Here is a 17,372-nt window from a genome sequence, read left to right on the forward strand (position 1 = left end):
CTGGCCTGCAGAAGCATATTTACCATTCCAAACACTTACAATGTCACTGTATCTTATTCATCACTCCCTTCTAATGAAATACTTCACATACACATGCAAGTCATTTCGCTCACAATGCAGTGGTAATGGGATGCTTCTGAGCATTTTTCAGGGAACAATGATTTATAGCCAGTAGGAGACTCAGGCTGAAATCAGGTACACAGGTTTCTGAATGTCGCATAATTTTATAGTCAGCTATAAGAGAGAAATCTGGTTTTGAATTATGCATTGGCTTACACTTGGTGTGGGGGGGTGCAATTATAGTAGTTAATTCTGTAAAAAAGGAATTTATTATAAATATCTGATATAAGAAAAAAATGTCTTATTCATGAATCATGTTAAGGATCTTAAAGTCATTCAGTTTTTCAATTGTAAAATTACAAGAGGAAAATGATTTAGAGGACCAAGAAAAGAACTGGAGAAGCCTTACAATTTTTAACTTTCCTGTATCTCTGATTCTTCTTTATACAAACTATAAGTATATTATAGTTTTAAGACTTTTTGTAGCTTTGGTCTTGTATTTAATCAGTTGATGAACTCTTTAATAAATATAATCTTTGAAACTCTAATCACAATTATAGGAATAACAGTTTTCTTTCTGTGACAATACCTTTTTTTTTTTTGGGGGGGGGGGGGGTTTACCAGGAATTGAACCTGGGGCATTTTACTACTGAATCATATCCTCATTTATTTTTTATTTTGAGACAGGGTCTAAGTTGCTAAGTTGCAGAGGCTGGCTTTGAACTTGCCATCCTCCTGTTGCTGGGATGCAGCTACAGTACTTAGATTTTTACACATGCACCAATTTGATCTGAAGCTGAACACTGAGATTTCTTTAAAAAGCAGTTAAAAACAATAATTACTACAGACCTCAGTGAGGACTGTGGGTTATTTTGTGGGAGAATACACAAGAAAATTGAAAAGGATCCTGTAAGTCACATTACAACAGATTGGTTCAGGTATGATAAGATGGCTTTCCACGGGGTACAGATAGATTTCAGATTTCTGTCCGGGGCATTACCTTGTCCAAGAAAGCATTTCCATCCTTCAGGGACCAGCCAGGAAGATTAGATAGCCTGGGACTGCAAGACAAAAATTAAATTATCCTAAATAGATTATAATCCTCAGTGATTTCATAGTGACTACACTGTCCCCATAAAATTAAAAACAGTTTGAAATTACTGGCAGTAATGCTCATCCACAACAAAAAGATGAGAAATAACCATGTTTTATTAAGTTCAAGAATTATGTGGCAATAGAATATTAGAAGGTCAAACAGTTTACTACAAAATTAGGAAAATTAAAAAGAATGTTATGCAGAAAAATAAAGAAAAAAGACAAATGAGGCATTAGTGTTTGGTAGTTTTGCAATTGCTCCCCAACTTTACCTTGTCTTACTACTTAATGACAATCCTGAGTGGAGGGCGAATGGGTAGCATCCCAATGTAGATGAGAAGGCAGGCGTGGGTTACTGAATATGGAAATGGATTCTAGTCAAATCCACACTCTGGATTTAATGCTGACAAGTGGATTAGTCACTTGTCACCTATGGTTTGAGTTTCCAATTACAGAAAATGAAGCTAGTTTTCCCAAGCGTGATAAAATGACACCCTGACTGCTATTTCACCTGGGTGAAGAGTTTCTAGAAGGTAAGATTAACTTCATGTATGTTATATTAAGAAGCCTGGATTAAAAAAACATTGACTTCTGGTAAACTGTGTTCTACCAGTTGTGTAGAGAATTATACCAAAGCTAAAATTATCAATAATTCAGGAGAGAAAACAATTACTATGGTAGGACAAAAAACTTAAAGACCAAAGAGATGTGGTAAGAAAAAGAACACCAAGAGTATGAGTAGGAAGGTGAGAGGCTTTCCGCTCTTCACCCCAAGGTTAATGTCTAAAATGAAAATCAAGGGCAAAGTAAGGGTATGAGAGTAAAAGGACTCTCATTAGAAACCAACTATTTGCACAGTCCTTCACTCTCTTCCCCAAATAATTTTATCAGATTCTGGTTTCCTACTCAAGCAAAATCATAGATATGTAAATATTTTTCAATCTTCTAGTAAAGATTAAAAATCTGAATAAAGGTTAGACATGGTGCTGCCTCATGCCTGCTACTTGTGAGTGCCAGGCAGGAGGATCCCAAGTTTCAGGCCAGCCTGGGCAACTTAGGGAGAATGTCTCAAAATAAAAAAACTTTAAAAAGGGCTGGTATGTCACTCAGATGTTGCTCAGGACGTAGTAGACGCTGGGTTCAATCCCTAGTAATCTAAATCCAAAACAAAGAAAATATAATCTGAATAAAATATATGCACATTTAATCTTAGGAAAAAAAAACCTGAGAATTTGGGGAGTAACTTTTAATTTTGACATTAATCCCAAACTTACAGAAAAGTTATAAGAAGATAAGTACAATGAACTCCCATATACATTTTATCTTGGTTAACTGTTTACATTTTGCCTTTATTAATCCAAAAGTGAGAATTTTAAATTTTGTACTTGAGAGTGAAAAATCACTAAGTGGGAGAATCAAATTTGTTTAGTTTAAATAATATCTGATAAATGTCTTTCTTTCATTTGGGAAAACTCTGGGAGTTTTCTGCTTTAACCTCTCAGAAAAATATTCTATTACCATTACCTTTCATGATTCCCATCTCATTTCGGAATAGTCAACGGTGTTGTTACTTGTAAATGTCTTATTTCTTGAAAAATATATTTACTATCAGATCAGATTTAAAAAGCAAGCCTTCTAATAAAAGTGTAATCACAAGATAATGTGGTCACTATTCTCATTTCATGCACTCTAAAACAAGGCTGTAAACATCCCCTCCTCTTTCAAAGATAACAGGAGCAAAGGAAGTACAGTCTGTCTGTCCTCATCTCTCTGCTCCACCCCCAACCACCCCTCTTTCTCCCCCCGCCACACCCAATCAGATGACAGATGCAGTAAGTCAGAAAAATAACTCTTTTTAAAAAGCACAAATTTCAGGGATTGTAGAGTTTGAAGTCCTGATACACATTCTTCATAACCTCAAAGCCTTTTTCATAGTCATTTTGGATTTGGGACTTTGTGATTAGATGGACTGAATACTCAAAAGCAAGCATGACCACATTATAACCATATAGGTTGAGTATGCCTAATCTGAAATGCTTGGGACTAGAAGGTTTCAGATTTCAGGGCTTTTCAGGTTTTGAATATTTGCAGACTTTACTGGTTGAGCATCCAGAATCCAAAAATCTGAAATGCACCAAAATCTGAAACTTCTGGAGCCTCATCTCTGCAAATTCAGAGCAGTTAAGATTATTAAAATATGCCACCAAATGGCAAAAGGGATGCTGCTGACTACAGATATGAAAATAGTTGGTTATTGTGTTCCAACGAGGTAATGAACAAACCACAGAGTTAATTAGTAAACTACAAACTGCTTATTGCAAGACCCACGGCACCTTCTGCTTACCCCAGTCATGGTTGTTATCTACCAAAGGGGAAGGGAATTATTGCTTTGTTCTTCATGATTAAAAATTTGTGTAAAATTTGTAAACCAAGAGACAGAGCTCTCTATAGAAGTCTACCTTAAATACAATGATGGGTGAAGATATTAGAAATAGGATAATTGTAAACAAGTGCATCTTTGCATCCACTATTTTATTACAACAACTTCTGAGAGAAAAATAATACCATTCAATTTTTTTTAGTCAAGGAAAAAAACGTGCATAAGATCTATCTTTCTGGTGATTACTTATTTTGCAAAATAGGTAAATTACTCCCATAAAGATTCAAACAAACAAGTATTCTAAGGCAAGAGAAAGAAGACAGTTACCAGGTCCAGTAATTTCCTCCTGTCATTTTCTCCAGTCTTTGGTAGAGACATCTTATATAAAATGTTATTCAAACGAAACTTCAGGGAGAGTCCCTGAATTTGTATGGAATCCCCCCATTCAATTAGAATGCCATCTTCATGTCCTTCTAACATATGAATTGTCATCTCAGATGATCTAGAGGTGAGCTCCTGCTAAAGCAGGCTGAGGGAAAAGTAGGGTGGGAGAAGGAGAAAAGAGACTTTCAGGCTGAGGAACAATGTTTGTGGAAGCTCTGAGGCTGGATATAAGATTTCTTTGAGGGACTTGGGTTGTGGCTCAGTGGTAGAGCGCTCACCTCGCATGTGCGAGACCCTGGGTTCGATCCTCAGCACCACATACAAATATAAACAAGTGAAATAAAGGTGTTGTGTCCAACTACAACTAAAAAATAAAAATAAAATAAAAAAACCAACAAGATTTCTTTGAAACTGAATGAAAACAAAGAACAAAAGATAGAGTAGAAAGAAAAGATATTTGAGGGGCTAGTATAAATGTAATACATCAAGATGAGTTTGGTGTCTACCCTAAGATCAATGAAAACCATTGAGAGGTTTTAAACACGTGAGAGACAAGATTAGACTTGCAATTCTAAAGGATCATTCTGGGGAAAATAACATCATGTGCCTTTTGATAAAACAGACCATCAATGACATGGTATTCCTACCAAAAATAATAAACCCAACCTAATCATTAGGATACATTAAATATACTTAAATTAAGAGATGTTATCAGGAGCTGTTAGTGTTATTCTTGCAGCTTTCCAAATAAAAAGTTTTATCAAAAGACAACTGGCTGCTGTGGGCAGGATTAGACTTGAAAAAACTGGTTAGGAGGCTTTAGTAGTAGTATAAAAGATGATAATGACTATGGGAACACTGCAGAGAAGTGACTGGTTTCTGGAACTGTATAGACGCTAACAATGATACAGCTTAATGAAAAAAAATGAATAAGGGGGAGTTGTTAAGGGGGTTATATCTAAGTTAACTCCCAGTTCTCTAGTTGTTTTTTTAACAGGATGCCAGTCATTAAGATAGGAAACTAAGATAGGAAATTTAGAGGAAAACCAGGTGGGAGAAGGTTTGTTCTTTTTACTGGACTACATCTGATCATGACTTCATTTTGGGGCATGCTCACTTTTGAAGTGATATCAAAGGCATATCCAAAGAGAGAAACTGAGTCCTCTTTTTGAATACATGAATCTGGAAACAGAAGAAATCAACTAAAGATACACATTTGTGGGCTGGGGATGTGGCTCAAGCGGTAACGCGCTCGCCTGGCATGTGCGGGGCGCTGGGTTCAATCCTCAGCACCACATAAAAATAAAATAAAGATGTTGTGTCCACCGAAAACTAAAAAATAAATATTAAAGAATTCTCTCTCTCTCTCTTAAAAAAAAAAAAGATACACATCTGTTAAGTTATTATTTGGATGATTTTTGAAGTCCTGAGCATTTATTAAATATCCTTGATGGACACACAATGACTAAGCAGCGAACACTGAAAAATTCCAATATGTAACAGCCAGTTAGAGGAAGACGAGTCTCTGAAATCTATGGAAAAGAAAAAGTAAGAGAATGAAGAGTAAGTAATCATAGAGGCTGGTGCAGCTGAGTGGCTGAGTCATCTGTGATTTTAGTTAAAGCTGTTCTGGTGGAGCTGTGTGGGCAGCTGTAACTAAGTAAAGCTTGTACAGCACTCAGAGACATTGTGATGAGGAAAGGGAAGTTGAAAAGATTAAAAAATGTTTAAATTTTAACTTAGAAGTGACTAACTTTTATTAAATGGAAAAGAGTGAGTTAAGATGTAAAGATCTGAGATAAAGGAAAGAGACAATAATAATTTAATAATAATAATATAATACAATTAATTATAATAATGCAAAGACTGAGAAGATGAGACAGGGTGGGATCCAAAGATGATAAAATGATTCATTCATACAACAAATATTTACTAGGAAGTGACTGTAACTACATGCCAAGAACTATTTTAGGCTCCAGGAAAACAGCATAGAATGAACAATATCCCTGCCCTTAAGGAACATATCTGGAGGAGAAGACAATAAATAAAACTGCCTATGTAACATAATGAGAAGTGCTCTGAAGGCAAAGCAGGGTGAGGCACAGGGAGGGAGAGAAAGGGGATACTATTTTAAGAAAGTGTGTCTCCACAAGTTCTGGCCAAGCGAGACACTCTTTATAAGGAGCTGTATGAACTGCCAACCTTCCCACTAGTGTAACTTCCCTCTGAGTAAAACAATGGCAACAGAAGAGAGAGTGGAATGGACTCAACTGTGGAGCCAGGGCTGTGAGAATAGAACAGATGAAGATAAGACTGAAGAGGAAGGGGAGACATGCCCCTGGGCCTGTCTGACCAACTCTGGTTTGGCTCACCCAGGAAATCCTCACAAAGCAAGTCAGGTCCTTTTGGGAAAGGAAACCCTCAAAGTCTCTTGTGTTTTATTTAAAAAGTAATTATTTAAGTATATAGCTGTTTCCTTATCCCAAGCATAGTTGAGTCTTTCACTGCAATGTCTTTCTCCCCTGTGGATTATAAGTTCTATGAGGACAAGAAATCAGTCTTGCTATTATCAGAATCTGTGGTCCAGAACAGGACAAATTCTTAATAAACACTGAATGAATGAACAATTTGCTCTTTGTGGGGAAATAGTACCATAAGAGTATTTTAATTAATTTATCATGTAAAAATTCCACTGCCCTACTCCTCATTATGAATAATACCTGTGGATGGTCAATGTATTAGCTTTGCATAAAATGTAAACTGAAATTATCTCAGACCTTATCCTCAAACCACCTTATTATATCCTTATCTCAGGAAAAGGAAAAAAAAAATCAATGGTTGATTATAATTTTTCTAGATAGTTCAGAGGTTATCACTGTAAGTAATTATGACATTCAGTGATGTCTTCAGGAATAACTGAAATAAATTAGATGGTTTACTCAGCTAGGTATGCTTTTAAGCTCTTAAATCTGCTTTAGATAGCTTTTCTATTTCCTATCTTATATGTGTCATTTTTCTGCTCCTGTGAGTATACTTGATTCTAAAAGTTAGCCATTTTTCTTATAAACTGCTACTTCTAAGTAGTAGCAAGCTGGGAAACCAATTTCCTAAAATGAAATCTTAATTAAGTATAAACAGTGATGATTGTAGGCCCAAGGTAATCTATCTGATTTAAGACATAAACCTGGGCTATGTATATAGTTGTATGATATCTCAAGTTGACTAACATGAAAATAATGTACATACTAGAAAGAAATGTTAGACTCTGCAATGTCAAGTCCCTGCAAAGGCAGTTAAATGATCCTAAAATGAATTCTTGGGCTCATCAGTCGGTCATTTATTAGCTCTATATGAATTATCAAGACAGATGAATTATACATGACCTTAGTTGCACTGAGCAGATGCAGGAACATTTTACAGAAGCCCAGAAGAAGTTATAATAAAGAAGTCGATCAATAAATCAATAGGAAACTTTCTACCAACATAGCCAAAGGAAATTATTTTGGTAAAGAGCATTTTTGCAGATAAAGCAAACTTATGGGACAACACATAGGTAGTGGTAAATTTCAAACTAACAGGTACCATTTTCCAGCTAACCCAAAGATAATTTTGTCTCAGTATATAATAGCACATACCTTTGAACAAGTGGCAAAGGAAGGAAATTTAGGGTAGAAGTCATATCCAGTCCGCAGTCCAACATAATGGTGGTTGATTTGAATTTGAGCACATTGCATGGTAAGGTTGGGTGACCCGACAGGCAATACTGCAAAGAAAATTACATCATTTTTATCAATATTCATTACAGAAAAAGTCTAAGTAAGGTGAACTAACAGCATGTAAGTTCAATTAAATCTCTACACAACCTTCACTTAACTGCTTGGGCACTACTTTTTCTCACAGTACAAAACAATCAAGTCTCAGATTATAGATCAGACTTTTTGTAAGACACCAAGCTACATCTCAGGGAAGCAGTTTCAGAGGGGCCACAGTTGTTCAAATTGGAGGGTTTTAAGGCTATGGCTATCTGTTTAGCTTTCACACTATACTTCCCAGCTGTACCTAAGTACTGCCTTAAACTGTGCAAGTCAATAAAACTCTAAGCTGAATCCTCCAACTGTGTTCTACGTTTGTTTTTTCCTCTCCTGTAACTAAGATAAGTGATTTTCTAAAGAGGACATGGTTAGAAAGGTTGGCTATTAAGCATCAGTAAAAGATTATGGCTCAGCCTTGTCAGAAGAAATGGCTCAAAAGGCCTAGTGAGCTGCCTAATGTGCACACACTAAGCAGGAGGGTGAGCTACCCACTCCAGCTAATCAGGAGTCTCTTACCTGAGAGAGCAGAGCTTAAAAGTCAAAGGGTACAGTCTACAAGGGTGTACAAAAGGGGAGTGCTAAAGGCAAGACAAATACACTGACCTGAAGTTTTTCCCATGTCCTCCTAAGTATAGTGGGGACAACAGCTATGCTGCACTGAAGTTTTGTTATATGGGAAACACCCTGTCACCTTTAATAATTTTACTGTGTTCTGAAAGAAACAAATGGAAAAAGGGGCAAAGACCTTTTTCCCCCACATGTAAAGTCATTCTGTAGAAGCCTCCTTTGAACAGCAAAGCCAGATAATAGAGCAATCAATGTTCCTAATCCCTTGACAAATCCAGTTTCCTTCTGATTTAAGCACAAGGACAGGACAAATCAGAGTAATCCTACATCAAAGCCCAGCCATGCACAGTCATCCACTGCTTAGGCCAAGTCTTTCAAATATTTGTTCTGTTGATTCTGTTCATGGAATGAATTTTCTCCTTTTTCCCAGAGGACATTATAGGAATTGATGATTTCTTTTAAACTGCATGTTCTAAAAATGAGGAGGCTAACAGCCAAGAAATTGTGGGTGTTTTTACAAGCATCTTTATTCCAAGTTTATGTAGAATGGTTACATTTTATCAAATCAAAATTTCTCACATGTTCTGAAAAGCTACAGAAGTATTTATGATGAAAACAACAAATTATTTAAAATTGTAATCATCTTTCAAAAGTCTAGGATGCATTTTTTGTGTACTTAAACTTTACATAAGTTCCTTCTTTGATAGATATCAGAACTACAAATTAAGTCAGAGATAACCCTATCTCACCTACACTTGATTCCCCAATGATAGCTGAAGTCTTTATCCCTAGGCAAATAATATCTGTCACAGAGACTACCTCAAAATAAAGACAAAGCATCATGTAAGATTTCTTCCAATCATAGTAAATGTTCTAATAATAGTTTTCCTATATCTCTCCTTTCAAAAGTAAAAAAATAAGGTATTCAGAAAAAACTCGGAAGGAAATAAAACAAAATGCATATAATGGTCGTTTCTGGGTGAAAAGATTATGTTGCAATTTTTTTTTCCTCTCAGCTTTCTCTATTTTTCAAACATTCAGCAATGAGTATTTACTATATTTTTGTAATCAGAAAACAAAAGGTAAGTGAAAATTGAGCCAGCCATACAGAATAAATATTTTTTATTTTCACCCTTAATTCTAAATTATGGATAAGAAAGCATACCAGAAGATAGATGACCGATATATAAAAGGTTCTGCTCAAAAGATTTCAGCCAAAGAAGTGAGCTGAAAGATCTCACATTTGTTACTGTTGTCTAAGGACAAAGAAAGAGGAAGAACCAAAAGGAAGAAACATGTTTCAGAGCATCTAAAAGTGTAAGACCCTGATCTCATCAGCCTTGGATGGATGAGGAAACTGCTTCATATAGTTTGAGGTTTGTCTGAGAACTGAGCCAATAACACATTGAGCTCCCCTGACTCTCAAGGGCCCACCATTGCCTCCCAAACTGCACTGTGGTCACCTGAGCACACCGAGACCCAGGGAAAGCCTCAGTTCATGCTACTAATAAAGAGGCACCTACAGGGTGAGGATCTCATGAAAACTGAAGGAAGATCAGCAAAATAGAAGAAAGGGAGCTGGGGGAAGGAGGACAGGAGGAAAAGGGAAAGCTCTGGTCAGTGGTATTAGCCAAATTATACTGTTACTATATTGTTTATATGTATGAATATGAAACAACAATCCCACCATTATGTACAACTATAATATATGGGAAAAAAATAAAAAGAACAGATCACTAAAAAAAAAAAAAGCACTCACTGAGTACCCAGAGAGTGACTGCCTCCAGAACCACCCTCCGTAAGCCTCCAGGATGCTGCCACTGACCCGCTCAGCAATGCAGTGAGGGTCGTAAGAGAAAGGCACTAGAACAGAAGTCATCATGTGAATTGAATCTTAAAATTAGAAATCAGTCTTTACTACAGAAAGTTTGAAAAAAAATTGGAAAGAAAAATACAATGCACCAATCCCATTCTCTTCATAATCCGACTTTCATTTTTACAGATTATCATTTTGTGTGCTGCTTTTAAAAATCATGACGACGACTTCCCTCACCTATGCAGCACTGACTTCAGGTTACTGACTAAGTAAACACCATGGCTTATCAGGCAGTCAGTCACTCCCTCACTGCTGAGCATCTGGGGCCGCCTCTAGTTGTCAGGACTATAAACACAGCTGTGCTGATAGCTTTAGTGCTGAGGCTTTTTCCATGCTGGACTACTTCTTTAGAGGATTCCCAGAAGTGGCATTAACTAGGTCAGAAAATATAAAGCATTTTATGCCTCTTGAAATCTGCTGCCAAAAGGCTTTCCAAAAAGCCTTTTCCTACTTACAACTGTTACATAGCAGATCTGTTCCACTGTTCATACATTATAGCCAGACCATCTAGAATGTCACCAATGCAAATATAACCTTAGTAGTAGCTACCTGAAGGTAATTAAATGGTCCTAAGGAAAGTCAACTATTTGATAAACAGCTTTAATTTTAACATGCAATTTGTGAGGTTACATTTAGCAGGAGATTGGGGTAACACTGTCTAGGCTCTAATTCTAGTAGCCCTCATCTATAAAAGATGTCACAAAGTGTGATTTCACAAGACTCAGTTTTCTCATCTGTGAAATGAAGTAGATTTTATCCTCATAGAATTGTTGTGAGGACTAAATGAATGGACACAGCACCTAGCACATAATATGTGGTCATTTTAGTTGTACAGTTATAGTATCATTAAGAGGAACAAGAGGTCACTTAAGTCTGGTAGAAGGAATTTATATTGTATGGTGGCATTTACTAGTATATTAGACATTTGTGTTCCCCTAAGACTAGGTATAATCTTTTTGGTTTATACTTCTAATATATGAGGACTTATAAGTCTTTTACCACTGTTAAAATACAAAACGAAATCATTAGCCATTATCACTGGTTGTGGGAAATAGTCTGTCTTTTGCAAAAAGAACCACAAACTTAACATGATACATGTTCTTTCTCCCAGTATTGTTTAAAGAACTTATAATAATGTTCAGTTATTATCATATGGTGTTTAGTAGGTGTCAGGCATTCTGCAAGAAATTCACATTTAATTCCTTTAATACCATGAGGTAGGCAATATCTTCCAATTTTACAAATAAAAAAATAAAAAAGAAAGATTATGAAACTTGCACAAGGTCCCAAAGCAGTAAGAAGCCACACCAGGATGTGAACCAATGAGAATGAGCTCTAGAGTCAGGGCACTGGACCAATACACCACACATACCATGTTACAGAGACAGAAAAGAATGGTTAGAGACCTAATTTTTGTTTGTTTTATAGAGATGGTATGCTACTTTAAGTTGATAAGAATATAGTTTATAGTCCAGTTCTAAACAGAGTTAGCTAGCTGACTAATGCATGGCAAAACAAAGCTCCAAAAGAGATTAAATTACTTTGTTGGGCAGTCCATCATAAGCAGTAATTTCCTTTGTTGAGTTTTTTCTTTCCATTCAAAAAAGTAGAAAGATACTCTCACTATAAACAATTTTAATGCTGAAATTGCCTTTAAATCTCTAATGTAAACCTATATAACCTTCAGATTGAGTTAATGCCAACAACTCTTTCATTCTGTTTCAGAATGAAACTTTTTTTTTTTTTAATAGGTGGTAGTGTTAATAAATGAGTTTCATCAGTTTTCTTCTTTTTTCTCTTTTCTTTAATTAACCACTCATATACCCACTGTGGAAACCTACTAGAAAAGAGAAAAGATGTTCAGCTTGCTATTCTCCCTGGCAGTGGAATAGTGATTTTGGTTGTTTCTGATTCAAATCCACCTTTAAAACAATAATGAATTTTAGGGAATTGTTTTTATCTAATGGTTTTGCTTCTCAGTATATTAGAAAAATCTATTACTATGATTCATACATAAGTGAATATAGGAGAAAACAAATCTCAGTAGATTCAGAAAAATATTTAAAAAGAACTCAGCACCCATTCAAGGTAAGAATTCTTACCAATCTCTATATGAAAGGTTATTTCTTTAATTTGATAAAGAGTTTCTAACCAAAATCTTATGTCATGAAACTAGAGAAACTGTCATTTCAAAGTCAAGAAAAAGTCAAGGATACCCACTATGACTGCTAACTCAACACTATACTGAAAATGCCATATAGTGAAATAAGAAAAATAAAAGAAAATGACTAGAAAAGAAAAATGAAACTGTTATTATTCACTTATGAGAAGACATTCTAAATATAAACTATTACAACCAATAATAGCTCATCAAGATTGCCGGATACAAAATTCAGTACATTAAACTTAAGTGAGTTTTTATGTGGCAACAGTAAATAATTAGTAAAATAAGAGTTGGGCATGGTGGTGCATGCTTATAATCTCAGCCATTCAAGAGGCTGAGAAGGAGGCTCACAAATTCAAGGTCAGCCTCAGCAATTTAGTGAGGTCCTAAGTAACTTAGAGAGATCCTGTCTAAAAAAAGAGAATGGGGGAAAAAAAGCGGGGTGGGCCGGGGGGCGGGCAGGGAGGGGATGTAGCTCAGTGGTAAAAGCACCCCTGTGTTTAATCCCCAGTACCAAAATAAGTAAGAATTGTAATACCATTTATGTGGCAAAAATTAAAATGTATCATAAAAGAAATGGTGTATAAATTTTTACATGTTAATGGAAAAAGAGAAAATTAGTTACAAAAAATAATAATTCTTTCCAAACTGTTTTTTCATGGAACTTAAGAAACTTACATATGGAAGAGTTAGGGGTAAGAATAGCTACCCAAACACAGAAGTACAATAATTAGAGAGGATGTTCACTTTCTGGACTTCCAATTTACTACAGATGGACATTCCTAATCTGAAAATCTGAAATTAAAAATGCTACAAAACCTGGAACTTTTTGAGTACTGACATTTGAGCACAATTATTCTTACTCTGTGAACATCATTAGTAGTCTTCTTTAGGCTACAAAAGTTTCATGGTACCCCCACCCCCAAAAAAAAAAAATTCAGAAGATCATAATGGACCATTCTTTTGGTATTAATAATTAAGCATTTGGTAGGGATATTTGTTACTTTTCAAGGAACTATGCTGAGTGGTAATAAGAGTTCACAATTTTCACTTTGATAATGTATTTGTCTTTGTGCAAAGTAAACAAAATTTTAAATTACTGATGTGACAATGGGAATGGAATAAAAGGAGATGTTACCTCATGAGAAGAATGAGTCAACAAGATAAGGCCGTCTGGGAAAGTAAAGAAAAAAGAAAACTTTTAGACTTTCAGTTTAAATGAATGAGGTTGTGCTATCAACCTTCTCCTACCCCGTGCTGGGGACTGAGCCTAGGGTTTTAAGCATGCTAAGTACGTGTTCTACAATTGAGATGTACACCTAGCCCTGACACTAGTGCTTTTAATAAACTCCTTGAGGCCTTCTAGTCCTATAAAGTTTGGCAAAACCCTTTTCTTAAAGATTCCACAAAATTTTATAATACTATGAAAAAGAATTTCAAATGATATTGATTATTTAATTGCCAGAAATGTTATTAAGTATATTTATATTATATACATATTCATGAGTACATAAACATTGACAATGGAAAAGGAACTCTAAATTTAAAGTAGACTCTAGCTTAGAAGATTAGGAACTGAGAATTTCATTGTATGAATTACCTTTAGTATATATTGACGAATGTGTCCTATCCTTTAATTTCATCTTCTACAACTGAATTAAGTTCACATTACTGTCACCATTTTAATCATAAAGGCCCAAGATCACACAGCTAATAACACACTGAATTTGTACTTGAACCATAAGTTCTAAATACTTCTCAAATAATTCCACTAAAATATGAGAAATAAGAAAAAATATGATAATGTATGATATAAAGAGCAACAGATTTACTTTAGAGAGCATGGTTAGGGGAAAAAAAATTCAAGCACCTTAGAAATAAAACTGATAATAGAGTTTCTTAGTCATCTAAATTCTCCCTCAATACTGAGTTTGTATTGTACTTATCTAATCCCTGCTAGAATACTTATGTAGAACAGAGAAGGGAGAGTATTCAATTTCTCAATTAAAATTACTGCCAGAGTCATTTCCATATCTCTGACTAGTTGTACACTAGCATATTTAGCATTTTTAAAACATGGTACTTCCTAATGATAAAACCACAAACTTTTTAACCTCAGACTTTAAAAAAAAAAAGTAGTTTTGCTTATGCCTATCAGACTTTTAGCTTCTGTAAAAAATTATAAAATACTGGGAAAGGTTAAAGGGAACTTTGAATTCCAAATGAATCATAGAATTAAATGGAAGATCTAAAACAATAAAATTTCTGGAAAAGCACTATTCACTAAAAATAAAATGCACACCATGTACTTCATCTTAAATTTTGTAATGGTCAGATTAGAAAAGTAAAAAGGAACAGGTGAAATTAATTTTAATACTACATTTTATTTAACTCAATATATCTACATTATTATCATTTTAACATATAATCAATATAAAATATTAATGACATATTTTACATTACTTTTTTGTACTGTCTTCAAAATCTGAAGTGAACTTTATACTTACAGTGTATTTCAATTCAAATACAAAATTTTTAACTGAAATAACTTGATCTATGCCTATATTCCATAAAATTTACTTCAAAGAGTAGATCTATTTGCCTAGGTTCTGGTAAACATACTAAAATTTTATCAATAACTGAATTATCAATTTTTTTATTTTATGCTGGGGACTGAACCCATGGCCTCAAGCCTGCTAGTCTTCACTATACCACAGAGCCACACCCTGTCACACACTGAGTGAATAAGACAACCTAAAGATTGAAAGTACTTGCAAGAATCTGAAAATAGAAAATCAGAAAAACCAAAACTCTTATGACTCCCTAAACAACATGTTAAGTTGGACAAAATATCTGAGCAGGCACTTGCTGAAGATTATGGATGCTAAGTGAAAAGAGGCCCAACAACAATCCTTAGAGGAGTACAAATTAAAACCACATGAGACACAACTAAACCCTATCAGAAGGGTCAAAATTAAAACTACACCCTATCAGAAGGGTCAAAATTAAAAAGACTTACTACCAGCCCAATAATTCAGAGTCATCCTTGGTGCAAGCATCAGTAGTTCATTCCTTTTTACTGCTTAGACGTATTCCACTATATGAATATACCACAGTTTATCTACTCACAAAATGATGTACATTTGGGTTATTGCCAATTTTTGATGATTTTTGATGATTATGAATAAAGATGGCTAAACATTTACATACAGATCTTTGAAGGGGCTTACAATTTTATTTCTCTTGGGTAATTAAAAATAGGATTGTTGAATTATAAGGTAAATATGTTTAACTTAATAAGAAACTATCAAACTGTTTCCCAAAGTGAAAATTTATTTTTGGCTTAAAGACATCAGAGTCAGTTTTCATTGCTGGAATGTGTGTACCCAACATTTCATTTGAGCTGGGCATAAACATTAGTTCTAATTTTGTTTCTAAGGTACTATTAGCCTGAATGAAACCCTAAATTCTTTGGGGCTCAATTTTCTCATCTGATAAATGAGGAGATTTCACTAGATTATTTCTAAACTTTCTTTTGACAAAAAAAATATTGTTTCTCATTATTCCATCAATTCACTGGGTAAACCAAAACTTGGTTTTTTATATCATCTGTCATCAAGACATGTCTGTGGCACTATATTCTGTTAAAACTTACTTTCTGAAATAGGAAATAGAAGAAAATTGAACAAGCTCAAAGGAATCAGATCAATTGATCCAAATACTTTTTTTTAAGAATGAGGAACTTAGTTTTTCAAGGGCTTGCAAACTTTTCTCAGCCTTGACACACCTAAGTCATTGCTGAGGATCATCAGGAGACCCTCCATGCCTTAAATTTTTTGATACTAAGCCAAAAATTAGATGGGTGCAAAAAATTAACTATATGTAATTTTTCATGTGGCAGGGAAAAGGAAGGGCACATTCTACTGAAATAGAATCCTGGGATTACAGGTGTGTGCTACCATGCTTGTTTGTAGGAAGGATTTTAAAAGTTTGATCTTTAAGCTATGATGCTGGGAGAAAATACCAATAGATTTAATCATTATCCTAAGAAATTTTAAGGCAAAAAGTAGTTCAAGGAAAGGAAAAAATAATCAACCAAGACAAAAATTGATATCTTTAACTTACAAAGAGCTATAACAAATGAATAAGGCAAGAAATACACTCCAACAGAAAAATGGGCAAAAAAACACAAACAAGTAACTTATGAAAGGATATAAAGGCCCCAAAATACCCATCTGAAGATGTAACAGAAATGCAGAATTAACAGAAATCCAGTAGAAAATGCAAAATAAAATTATATTAAGAGAAAACGCTCAGTTTATAACTTAGTAAAGGGAAAACAGCAGCAACAACAAACCTCACCAAGAAAGTACGGGGAAATGAGGCCTTTCATTTTCATTTTGTGGGTAAAAATGAAAGCGCTTCTAAAGATTATATTGAATCATAATTTAAAATATGCATGTGTGGTCTTTGAACTAGTAATTCTACTTAGGATTTGATACTAAGCAAAAAATTAGATGGGTGCAAAAAATTAACTACACAGTATGCTTTCCACAGCATTGTGTGGGAGTTGGAAATGTAAATCAAAATGTTCAACAGTAGAATAAATCCATACATTATACTCTAAAAATATTCAAAATGAACTATAAAATATTCAAAATGAATGTACTTATCAAAATCCTATCCTTTCATCTGTATTCCCCTTTCTTTAAATAGTAGAATTCTATTTCTACGGCCACCTAGAATGAAGATTGTACTTGCTAGTCTCACTTAGACCTAGATGTAGTCAAGTATGTAAATTTTGGCAAAGAAGAAATAAATCTAAAAAGGTATATATGCAACTTTTACAATGTATCAGAGAGGACATGTCTTTCTTTGACCCTTCCTCTTCCTTGCTTGCTAGAATATAGATATAATGGTCTGAGCTGGTAATGTCATATATGAAGTCACATACTACAGATGGTAAAACAAAAGCTAATTGTATCTTAGTCTGTACAGTGAATGCATGAACACACACATAGGTAAACATCCATG

General features: G+C 34.7%; 1 protein-coding gene across 2 annotated transcripts in view; it reads right to left on the reverse strand.

Annotated features, from left to right (window-relative positions):
- The window catches only part of Ints9 (integrator complex subunit 9), an 87,816-nt gene that overhangs the window by 55,458 nt on the left and 14,986 nt on the right, over positions 1 to 17,372 (reverse strand). Inside the window, exons 2-4 of one of the 2 annotated variants that reach the window (XM_027926855.3) lie at positions 13,477 to 13,511; positions 7,555 to 7,682; positions 1,061 to 1,121 (exon numbers count right to left, since the gene is read on the reverse strand). In XM_027926855.3, coding sequence (XP_027782656.1) covers positions 1,061 to 1,121; positions 7,555 to 7,619 — 126 coding nt within the window. In that variant the 5' untranslated portion in view covers positions 7,620 to 7,682; positions 13,477 to 13,511. The remainder of the gene's footprint in view (positions 1 to 1,060; positions 1,122 to 7,554; positions 7,683 to 13,476; positions 13,512 to 17,372) is intronic. The other variant, XM_027926853.3, reaches the window with a different exon arrangement.

This window comes from Marmota flaviventris, chromosome 3 (assembly GCF_047511675.1).
Source record: "Marmota flaviventris isolate mMarFla1 chromosome 3, mMarFla1.hap1, whole genome shotgun sequence".
In the NCBI taxonomy this organism is placed as follows: domain Eukaryota; kingdom Metazoa; phylum Chordata; class Mammalia; order Rodentia; family Sciuridae; genus Marmota; species Marmota flaviventris.